Here is a 12146-nt window from a genome sequence, read left to right on the forward strand (position 1 = left end):
CGAAGGGCTGGACGAGGAGCCGATAGGAAGCCGGGGAGGGAGGGAGAGAGGGAGGGAGGCTGCGGGACTCTCCAGCACAGCCACGGCAGAGCCTGGGCACGCTGGAACCATGCTTTTCCTCTGGGCACTGGCGTTTGCTCTAGTCCTGCAGGAGCAAGATCCCTTAGGTAAGTGACTCTGAACTTGCAAAGCACAAACTGTAGCTTAATCTCAGTATGGTCAAAGCCTTTGCATGGGGTAGGAGGGGGAGGCAAATAATCGCTTAATTTCTCTATGGATTTTATGTGAAGGTGACACAGGTATATGTCACAATTCTCTGATTTGAGAGGTAAAACTCCATTTTTGTGATGTTAAAGTCTGTCCTTTAGGCATATTGCTTTGGTAGACTTGGAGATTTTTTTACTTCTTACAGGAGACAGAATCCCTCTACCTTCAGAAATTTAGAACCACATTGAGGTGCTGCAGACAGTGCTCTGAATTTCCATAATTACTGTTCTGGCAGCCGTATTGATATCACACTAATCCACTTGGAAATGAGATTGAAGTTCAAGGTGATTAGAGAAAGAGTCTCCTTTACTCAAAGCCTTCTTTTTAAATTTCCTGGTAACAGCATCACAATTTTGTTTCTTCTACTTTGGATTGTTTATTCCTGAAATTTTGAGGTACATAATGACTTCTCCAAAAGCCTTGGGAGAAAAAAGTACAAACAGAGAACATCTGATATGCCTGCATCTGAATTCTATTTTCATTAACAAGAGATTAGCACTGAATAACCTGTAATCACATTGTAGTGTGACAATGCTATTCAGTTTGGCTAGTTCAGGGTTTACAGTCTCTGTGTAACCACAAACCTGGCTTCCCAGCCTGTTCATACTACATCTTTTCTGCTAGCTGAGGCTCAGATTGATCTTCCCTCTGGTCCTACTTTCTTGACAAGACAATACTTGTATTTCATGGCAGGGTAGCAAGATCCTATTACATTCAAAACATTTCCTAAAAAACTGTTAGTCCCTTCTGCTCCCAAGTTCTAGTCACTCTTCCTTGCTCTGACTCCCTCCTACTTAACTGGCTTTGTGATGTTTATCTCAGTGATGAACTGAAACATCAATGCAGCAGCAAGAGCACTCTAACTTGTTTTCACTCCACAAGAATTCCCTATCCTCTTGTGAGTTTTGCGAGCTTCACTGAAATAAATGTGAAATAAAAGAAAATAAAAAATAGCTTTGTCTATTCCCGTAAAAGTAGGGGTTTAACCTAAAAGAATTCACAAACTCAGATAAAATTCAGTTAATTAGAATAGCACTTCAATAATAACTGCAGAGGAGACTAGCACCCAGTATCATGCCAGGTGGTAGCTACTCAATCAGCAAACCATATTTACTGTCTTAATAGGGTATACCAGGAAAAATGAGAAATTTTCTGCCTGTCATGGCCAGGGAAGCACCCTGCCAGAATGAAGGCTTAAAAAAGCAATCCCCACTTTCCCTCAGCTACCTTTGAGACAGGAACATAGCTTTTGATTCCCTTGCAGATCCCCCCATCCCAACTCCCACGGGTTCCTCTTAAAAATTATTCAGCCAAACTAGAATCTATGTTTTAATTCAGCCATTAACATAAACAACCTCATAGTCAAAGAGCTCAGCCTCCAAATCATTCAGGAGGAGAGGCTGGTACAGGAGCCCTTCTGGATGCAACCATGTGCTCCTGCCGCAGTTTACAGTGCTTTGCTGCCAGTGCCAGGTTAATTTGTGGGGTGCTGCTCAAATGCAGCACACAATGTAGCCTGGAGGACAATACCTGCCCCTTTTAAACGCGTTTCCAGGCAAGGGGAAGGGTGTGGCACCCCAACAGCAAAGATTTTGCTCCATGTTTATGCGTGGCAGAGAGCTGACCCGGAGTTCATAGGTAAACAAGCACCTGCCCCTGCTCCATTAGCGGAGCACACCGAACTCCGAGCGCTCTGCCAGGGACAGCTTCCAGCCGAGGCGCTGCTGCTCCACACTGTGGCGTGATTTGCTCTCAAACAGCACACAGTTTCATCCGGTTCTAAGTACAAGTTAAAGTAAACCAAGTGTATGAATGTTCCTTTTCATTCACCTAGCATTTTTTGAATTCTCAAGATGTTTTGAATTCTCTGATATTCACATGCAATATCAAAGCTGGGAAGATCTATAAGCTAGACCATTATCTAGAAAGTAGGAAAAAAATCCTTTCAGAACAGTCAGATTCTGCCCCAAATTGACCATTTGAATTATCACAGAGAAGCATTTTTCCTCTAGGAGATCAAAACACTGCATTGTAGAATTAAAGCCACAATAAAAATTCATGATAGATATGGTATTTTAGGCCTGACTTGGACTCATATTTCTCTACCAACAAATTAATAATGGATTAACCTATACTCCATGTTAGAGGTATTTTCTGTCCTTATAGAAAGCTATCAGCATTATTGTCTCCAACACAAGGATTACAGTCCTTGGAGAACCCACCTTTGAGCTCTAACAAGGAAGGAGAAATAAAGTTTGCAGCAACAAAGTGTACCCCAAAATACCTGTGTTTTTTTAAGATTGTGAGGTATCTGGACATCAGGGTTCAGTACAGAAGTGAGCCTTTTATAAAGAGATTTTATGTATCTGTAAAGCACTATGTTTTCTTATGTTTAGTTAAAAGGAACTTAATTCTGTGGACATCATAACCTCCACATGTAAAGCAAAAGTTAGTATCATACTCCACCAAAAAATCAGGAGTTTAGAAATACAGGACTCCTGTTGTTCACCTGCAGGATGAGGCTTTATTCATAAACACAGTTGATCTGCTCCGGCTGAAGCAGATGTAAGTCCTGGGCCTGAATGTCAGGATCTACTATGTATATATGTATCTGCCCTTCTCTCACCATTCTACTTCCTGAGTTGCTGAAGAATGCATGAACTGTCTGCCAAGAGAAAATACATCTTCAAGCAACTTCTTAGATTTGTTTAGATTTTAGAAAAAAACTCTAAAATGATATTCTTTAATTTTACTTAATTCTTTCCACTGCCATGACTTATACATGTGAAAGCTACACAATCATGGAGCTGACTAATAAGTCACAGACTCACCTCATCCACTCCCCATGACCATTGTTTCTATTACTAAACACAGACCAAAAGCCATGTCCTTAGAAAATTGAGAAACTCTTTATCCTATGATACTAGTGGTTATCCTCAAATTGATGGTGGCATTCATTATTTACGTATCTCACATCCCCCACTTTCAAGCCAGCCTTAAGCTCACTAATTCTGCACAACTTGGATTATTTATGGATACTAAGGCACAGCTCCTCTTTTTCCTAAACCCCTTCTCCACATGCAAGTATGTCCTATACAGCTTCTAGCTATAAACTTCCTAATGTTTAGCCTTAGTTTCCATAGCAAAGATACATTCACACAAAAATAAATCCATAATAAAGGACAACTTTTCTGGAGCCCAAAGCATCATTGTAAGATACAGCATGAATTAGAGTAACGTACCAGCTCATTATGTAGCTTGTGTCTCTTATCAGTCCAATTCCCTGTAGTCATTTTCCATTGCAGAAGCAAGTGCAAGAGGATATTCTCTGGCTGCTTGTTCAGAAGACCAGCATGCTGAAAACACTCTCCAAGCCAATAGTTCCTTCACAGGAATATTTAATTACTATCCTCCTTCCTTTGAATGAAAATACACAAAACTTAAGTGCTCCTTACAATCACAGATATGGTCAAACAGCAGAAAAAGGAAAGTAGTTTTTCAAGTAGCAATTTGGCTTCTGGCACATAGCCATGGCAAGGGCCCAGATGTTTCTGTGCCTTAAAAAAACCCCCACTCACTGGAAGCAGGAACTATCCCTGGTCTTGTTCACTCCCTCTCAATCTTCACAGCTGAGTAAGTGAGAGATAGATCTCCTTATGAAATGAGAATTACATGGGTCACAATAGCAAAAGCTGCCTGTAAATGAAGTAGTTTTACACAGAAATGTATGCTATCTAGTCAGGAACAATTGCTATGAGGTCCCATTTCTGGTTTTGCACATTTCACGAGCACAAGTGATGTGTGCTCGGACCAGAACACACTGTGACACCAAGTCCCACACCAGGTGGATGGGACACACTAGGCAAAGACATGAGAACTCATAGGCTGGTACCTGAACCACCCTCATTAACAGATTCTCCAACTCATGAGATTCCCCCTTTGCTCCTTTCTCTTTCAGGTAAAAAAAAATTGAAACAAGTACAATCTTAACTGATGTAGGATCTGAAATAATATTCATAGCAGCATATTCTATCTACACCTTGATAAACAGAATATGAACCAGGTGTGCAAATTTGGAACTTGACTTTCTGATATGGTTATTTAGCTTCTAAAATTAATTTAAAAATAACAATTTTTAAAGTTAAGTGTAAGTTGCTAAGGAATTTTATCTATTTATTGCAATTCCTGCAGTCTTTATTGCAATCACTAAAGGTAAGAATTCCCTTTAAGAAAATAGAGACTGAACTCTAAAAAGAGGTAGAACTACCTGGTTAGAACTACCCAGAGGTGTCAAAATCACAGCTAAGCATTAGTGTTTTATGTGTTACATCCAGAAAGATGCTCTATGTCCAGTTAAAGATATGCTTCTGAGTGGCTAAGAACTTGAAGGGAATCTGTGCCCTAAAAAGTATTTTCAATAACAACACTCACTATACAAATCAAATATTTTTGATGTCCTAACAATAAAATTTGATACGGCTTGAGTTATGTATCACAGCTTAAAATGAATTTGGATATACTGGTGATAATGAAACTGATAGTGACACAGAAAGTGAATTCAGTATACTGCCATAGCCAAGGATGCCAATGTAATTAATTAGGAGCTGGCATTAATGGAAACTAACTTTGATGCCTTGAAGAACAGCCCCCAAAATTAAATATGACTAACAGTTTTAGCTTTACATAGTCTATGGTCTGAAAGCACTACTTATAGTTATTAGTATCAGTTCAGGTTCAAAGCAGTTCAATCTTCCCTGAATTCAGCTGCAAGTTATCTTCACCAATCACTTTTGAAAACCATGTGATTTCTTGAGCTAGCATTTCAAAATTACATGCAAATTTCAAAGTGGAATCCAGCACTTATATTTAGAGAAAAAATAATTTAAGCAAGGGTCAGCAAATCCATTCAGAAGTCTGTTGCATTCCTCCCAAACTGGATAGTGGATTAATCATTTGAACTTGATCCCCCAGTTCATGACCTTTTTCTTGTTGGAACATAAATCATTACTACTGCCATTCTTTTTCTCATCAAAGGCTGTCTGGCCACCTTATGCTCCATGCTTGAGGAATAAAATGATACTACTAAACCTAAGGCAGTGCAAATAAAAACACAGAGCACAGCATGTTTTCTTGAAGAGTTAGTCATGTTCTCGTTTATTCCCCTTGCTCTATCACGTGTTTTCAGGCTTCCTCGTTTGCCATCTGGTTCCTGTTTCCATCTCCCGTGTCTCCCACTTGGCTTATGGCCTGCTTTGTTTTATCCCTCCCGCCCTACTGCGTGCAAACAAGACCTTGCAGTCAACTTTCAAAACCACACTGATCATAGAATGAGGCAAAAGAACTTTACAGGTTGTAAGATGGGAAACATTGTGGTTACTCACCTTGACCTTCTCTGTAACACAGACCAAAGAACCCAACCCAGCAATTTCTAGATCAAGCCTGTAACTTCATTTGGACCAGCAATGTGTCATTAGGAAGGTTACTTTAAAAGACCTACCAGATCTGTGTGGTCACATACTTCAGGTCTGGCAGTCCTAGGAGCCACAGAGAATGACAGCAGAGAGGCAGTTGCTCAGGTTTATTCTGATGCTTACCATTAACAACTACTTGGATGATCAAAATGAACCATTTAACAGCACCTAGATAGAAAGAACCCTGACAGTCCTAGAAGGGAACTTCATCAGGGAGCACAAAGAAGCAATATCTTGCAGATTGGGGAAATACATCAAATGTACAGGAGGCAGAAGAGCTTAACTGAGGGATATTCTTAATCAAAGGCCTCTGCTCCTAACCTGTTTAGTAAGGCTTCTTACTTCATTGCTCTTTCTCTCCCTTGCTAGAAAATCAAATTTTGTACAGTCAGGCTGTCCATAATACATAGATCTTACTATCCATCGTGCTACTTCTTTCAAACTTTAGGCATGTTCTTCTAGTAAACAGATCCTTATTAGCAACCAGTTCAGAGATGCTCCATTTCCCTGCTGGTGTCTGACTGCATCACAGCCCATGGTGGTTAGGACTACCCAGATTTATGGGCACCATCAATGTAGCACAGAGGATTTAATCAGAGGAAAAAAGGCATGAGTCGTTTTCTTATCTTGAACACAAGAGTTCTGGTTCTTGATAGAAAATAACCACCCCATATATCAAATAGAATGGATTTCAAAAATTTAACTAAACATCTCACTTGTAAGAAACATCAGGTGGAAATTTGCAGATGGGACATTAACTGAAAAGTAATGTTCTCTCTGCCATATTGAAATGTCGCAAGTGTGTGCATGAAATAATCTATTAAGTTTCAAATTAGATATTTAAGACATTGAAACATGCCTCCTACACACTTGCCTAAGCTGTCAGAAGTTGCAAACACCCACACATTTTAAATAAGTAATTTATACGGAATACAAAGAACACTTCACTTTTAAAAGTGGTTAGCTTCAAAACTTACTACCAAAGTTGTCTCTATGCATGTGCTTTGAAACACAGACAAGTAAAAATTCCAATTTATATTTAAAAAACGTTTCTTCAATAACTTCAGAAAGCAAGTACCTGGAAGTATCCTAAGTCATTAGTGTTTTGCTTATATAGTTTTCAGAATCTGCTCTTCACTTCCTTTACATGGTGACTGTTATTACTATACAAAATAGAGATGCTGCTGGAGTAAGGTCAGTGCCAAAGGCAGATTGTGTCCCTTTCTTTCACCAATTGCAATAGAGAAGGGCAGTGCTCCTAAGCAACATGCCATGTGCTGTCTTTGAGCACATGGAAATTACTGCTTTGGCTGAATTGCCTGACCATAGTGACCCAGATATGTGCCATATTTACAAGGGACCGGATGTGTCCTGTGAACAGCCCATCCCAGAGATAAAGCCAAACAACAGAGTAACAATGAGTGTTTTGGGAAGCCAAAGCCTCAAACCAGGGCTCAGAAAAAAAAAAAAAATCTACACTGACTGTCCAGCCAGCAGCAGCTGAAATAGCCTGTTCTGGCATGGTGGTGAAGGGGTAATTGCAATAGCCTGAGCAGCTCTGTTCTGGTGTGAAAGCACTGAGAGTGATGGAGAAGCTGTCTCCTTCTGTGTTAGGAGAGGAACCACCACCCCAAGGAACCAGGAGCTACTGAGTCCTGTGTCTCACAGCAAGCTCTTTACCTCATTCTCTAGATGCACAAAGCTGTGCAGTGCTTTGCAAAGCTCACATTAAGATGCAACGACCTTACATTGGCTGTACATATCTATCATGTTATGTATTTGAACAAATACGTGTGCTTTGAACAAATGTCATCCACCATATCTAACCTTCCCACCTACAAACACCTGCTTAGAGAATCAGCCACCACAATTTCAGTATCTCCACACTGTTGCAGTCATGATGAAAAAAAACATGTAAAGAAGCAAAAATTTTGAGAAATAGCACGGTTCATTTTACCACTAAGACAGTAACAACACTCATAAACCACCACCACTAGCGGCAAAGAGGGGAAAAAAAGGGCAACTGCAAAGCAGCTGGTGTTGAAATACCTGCTGTATTTCAGCACTTCTGTAAACAGGTGGATGAAGTATTCGGGATTCTGTCCTAACAGCACCACCTTCTGGTGACCGCACTAAAAAAAGCCCCAGACAAATCTGCCAAACCAATTTCTAAATAATGCTCAGCAAGTCAGGTCACTTTGTAATCCCTCCTCCTCTCTATCCTCCACCCTCCAATTCCAAGGATGCCATTCCAACTTAGAGTACATCTCTCATCGCCCCCAAACTGCAGTGATCCTTACTGACACGTGTTTGCAATCACCTGACACCTACACTCCAGAAATCTTGGCACAGGCTTGAGATGAAGCACTGCAGCAGTTCCAAACCACTGCTCTGGCACAGCAGCACTGAAGACAGAATTAGTTACTGCTCTTGTGTGTCTTACTGTTCATTATAACACAAGCTCAGTTTTGTCTTCATTACAATCAAACAATGACAGAATGAGTTACTGCTCCTTCCTCATTATCATAGTTGCTTCAAGCATCAAACAAGAGCAAAACCTAACTTCACATGCAGGAAGGTAAGTTATCACTTTAGCACAGTTTAAAATATTTCACTACAGTCCTCTGCACACATCTGAAAATTTAAATGTTACTGAATGCTGCACACAAGTTACGAAAAGCAAATAGGCTCCACTAAAGCATGGACACCAGCAGCTACTGACCTTTCATGGAGCACAACCAGCAGAATGAAAAGTTCAAAGAGCAAGAGCTCATGAGTACTGAGAGGTAAACACAGATAACTGACAGAGATATGTGACTTTGTATACAGCAAAGTCAGCAAATGTGCTCAGCAGTAAAACAATCTTTATTGTTTCCCTTCCCATTGCAAAGTCAGACCGTCTGGGACAACTTTCTGGCACAGAGGAATCATCAGCATCCATTTGGAAAGTGGATAAGCTTAGCTAGTCTTCAAATTTTACAGCACCAGATGCTTCTGAAGAAAGTCTACGAGGAACTGTTGTGTAAGGCAGATCTTCCCAGTTAGGTTTTACACTTAAGAGCCAGTCACCGCCTATAAACTTACCCTACACATGTAGGAAAAGTAGATTATGTAAAACAAACAAACACATAGACAAACCAAAACAAACACCCGTGGCAAGAGAAAACACCTTGTTCCAACCAACATGACGTGTGCAGGCAAGTACTGAGTCAAGCTGTAGTTACTGGAAAAGAAGTTCAATTCCTACATTTGGTTCATCAGCAATGCTGTGTAGCATGTAAAATAACACTTTAGAAATCAGAAAGGCAAGGACTGCTATTAACTCTCTGCCAATTAACTGTGTCTTATTTCCAGCTGCTGCCGATCCCGTCAGTACGGTACCTGGAAGTTTGGAAAGAGGAACCTGGTGTAATGAACATATGCTCCATGAACGCTTAGATACTATTGAAGAGGTAAGAGGGATTGTGCTGGCTCCTGAACCTTACCAGACTTCTGCCCTATCCTTTTGACCAAAGAAAAAGGATGTTTCTAGACAGTGTCGCTTTTGGACTTTATTCTAGTCAAGGTTGGACTACTTTTTTCAGATGTCACAGTTTAAAACTAGCCATAAAGCCATTATCACCAGAAATATATAATCTTGATGAATTCCCAAAAACTGAGTAACAATTTATTATATATCAGTCTTTTCTAGAATATTTATAATCAAAACATTATAATCTGTGACTTTAATCTAAAAATCTCACAATCTGTATTTGTAAAGCTTCACAATGGCTTATAAGTAGATGTGAGTTCTGAAGGTGACCCCAACACTGACAGAGGAGTTTCTGCTCACCCCTGCTGACACTTAAGAGCTAAATGAGCTCTGTGATGGGGATTCCAGGATAGCTGCAAAGTTTGATTTTTTTTTTTCTCCCCCTGGTGTCTTAAGCACTTACAAGATAGCTGCTAACTCAGCTTAACTAACCTGTTATTTCTCAGCTGGGTAGCTCCCAAACATGCTGTGGTTGTCAAACTGCAACATTACTTCTCTTCTGCTCTAGTCCCAGCCCTCATCTTTCCACCCCAGCAGCTCTTCTCATCGTCCATGCAGATTATTTTATCGCATTTCTCTCAGAAATGATAAAGAATTAAAAACAAACAAATGCAAAGCTCCAAGAAGTCAAATTCTTCTTTATACAGGGCTGCTGTAATGTAACTTGCAAAACCAAGCGCACTACCTGGTGCCACTAGAGGCCAGCAGAACACAAGGAATGTTTAAAGCTGCAATGCGCATTACAGATTAAATTAGCTGTTGGCATTACAGGACACGAGGTTTACATTTCCGCAAACACATCTGGTGCAATTCCTTCCACTTGATCCTTTGACTACCTCCTTTCTCCATTTGTCTCCCTTGTTTCCATCAGAAGGTAATAAAAACAGTGGAGCACCTAGAATCAGAAGTCAAATCGCTCCTCAACATCATCAGTGAGACAACACTGAATATCCCCACTGTTCCAGGAACTCCACTTATAGACGTTTTTGATGGTCAGTATCTCGTCAGGTATAACCTAAGTCGAAAAAAGGGTTACATATGTTATTATTAAATATGCCATATTTTCTCTCTAAAGATGTGAACTAATTCAGCTCAGGGTAGCTAAGGCCTCAAGACCCCAACTGCAGGTCCAGTTTGGAAAATCAGATTTCAACAACCAGTAAAGAGAGAGCTGGGAGAAAAGGAAGCAACTCACCTTAGAACAGCAGGACAGACTAGGTTACCTCAAGGTCCCTTCCAGATTTAAGATCCTTGATTCTTTAGCTTCATGTGTGACAAAATAAGGGATGACATTAAAATTTTACAAAATTGGAGGTATTACCATTTTGATATCCTAAATCCAACTTTGAAATGTAAACTACTCACACAAAACATCCTCATGGATAAACGTTTTTGGAATAAATTAAACCACAACAGAAATTAGTTGGATGAGACAGCCTGTTCTACTCACTTATATCTTATAATGCTCTATACCCTTCATCCTCTGCCTAAATTTCAACAGTGCATTTAACAAGGTGAGACACTGTTGGTGGAAAATAAACCACTTGTGGACAGATAAAAGCATGCACAGACATGTTTATGAATCAGTTTTGTCAGTGCTGTTCGTTCATTTAAGGTAGCAATACCTGGGCACACCACAGTGCACTTACATGATGCAAGTAGGGCTTGAAGTAGACAGCAGTAGTGTTTATGCTGTTTTTTCATTCTTGCAGTCGGCTGTATGGATCTGGTAACCATGACTGACACTGTCCTCATCAGCTTTGTTATCCACTGAAGTTTACAGTTTTCTGTGAGGGGCAGTTAACAGGCAGTTAATAACTAAGTTACTCCCCTGCGATGGAAGTGGGTATTCCAGCAGGAGTGAAAAGTATTCCAGTACAGCACTGCCAAATTGCTCAAGAATTACAGATTGGACCTTCCTTCTATGATTTTGTGAATCAAAGTGACAATTCCCAACTTTAAAGTAGCAAGATTCATGTTGTAAAAGAGATTCATCCTCAAAGATTGATCTTGATCTCATAACCAAAAGTAATCACATCAACTCTTCTCTATACAGATACCAGCTGAGCACTGTGAAGACAGAAGACAGCTGAATGTAACAGTATGGTTGTCATAAGCAGTTGCACTTCTGATCATTTAATAAGCTTGTGTTTCCAGAATTCGTGCAGGGTGAACAATCCTCAGCTGTAGTTTGTCTTCTGTGTTGCTGTGCTTTATAATAAAAAGATATTTGCTTTCAAATTCACTGTAGTATTGCAATACGAACCGCAACAAGACACAGCTTTAAACTTTGCATTCTGAATCTTTCAGGAGCCCTACTTTGTCAAAACAGTGTTTCAAATACAGCATTGTCAGTAAGAAAACAAGATCAGGTGGTGTTCAGGAATAAAGCACATCTAACAAACTTCCCTTCATTCAAAAGCTTCCTCCTTCCCTTGCAAAGAAGTGAACTCTTGCTATTGGTGTCAGCCAACAAAGATAAGACTTCCAGCTGCAAATTCCTCTCAAGACATGCTCAGATTGTCTGACAGAAATAAGTGTATAGTCTGCCTTTGGACACAGGACACACTGCTGCCAATGACCAAAATGGGAGTCCTGTCAGCAAGTCCCAGTCAGAATCCATCATTTGGACACACAGCTACCATAGTCTGTAATCTTCCCTTGCCATGGTGACAAATGCAATCCAGAATTAAATCCACAACATTGCCTTTTTCTTTCAAGACAATAGCAATACAACTTCTAGGAAAAAGGACCTGCCTGACCCTTACACAACAGAGGGAGAACACTTACATGTATATACTTCAGTAAGGGGAGTTTGCATGTTCCTGATTAACAAGCAACCTATTTTCACTGACCTAGTTTGAAAACCTTTCCCC

At 40.1% G+C, this 12146-nt stretch overlaps 1 protein-coding gene across 1 annotated transcript; it reads left to right on the top strand.

Annotated features, from left to right (window-relative positions):
- PLAC9 (placenta associated 9) lies at window positions 1–11511 on the top strand. Its single transcript, XM_041404862.1, has 4 exons — window positions 1–167; window positions 9093–9190; window positions 10142–10262; window positions 11327–11511. Exons 1-4 carry the CDS (start codon window positions 110–112, stop codon window positions 11335–11337), a joined length of 288 nt encoding a protein of 95 aa, XP_041260796.1. The 5' UTR covers window positions 1–109; the 3' UTR covers window positions 11338–11511.
- Window positions 11512–12146: the final 635 nt, after the last annotated feature.

This window comes from Onychostruthus taczanowskii, unplaced genomic scaffold (genome assembly GCF_017590055.1).
Source record: "Onychostruthus taczanowskii isolate IOZ18803 unplaced genomic scaffold, ASM1759005v1 scaffold22, whole genome shotgun sequence".
Classification (NCBI taxonomy): Eukaryota; Metazoa; Chordata; class Aves; order Passeriformes; family Passeridae; genus Onychostruthus; species Onychostruthus taczanowskii.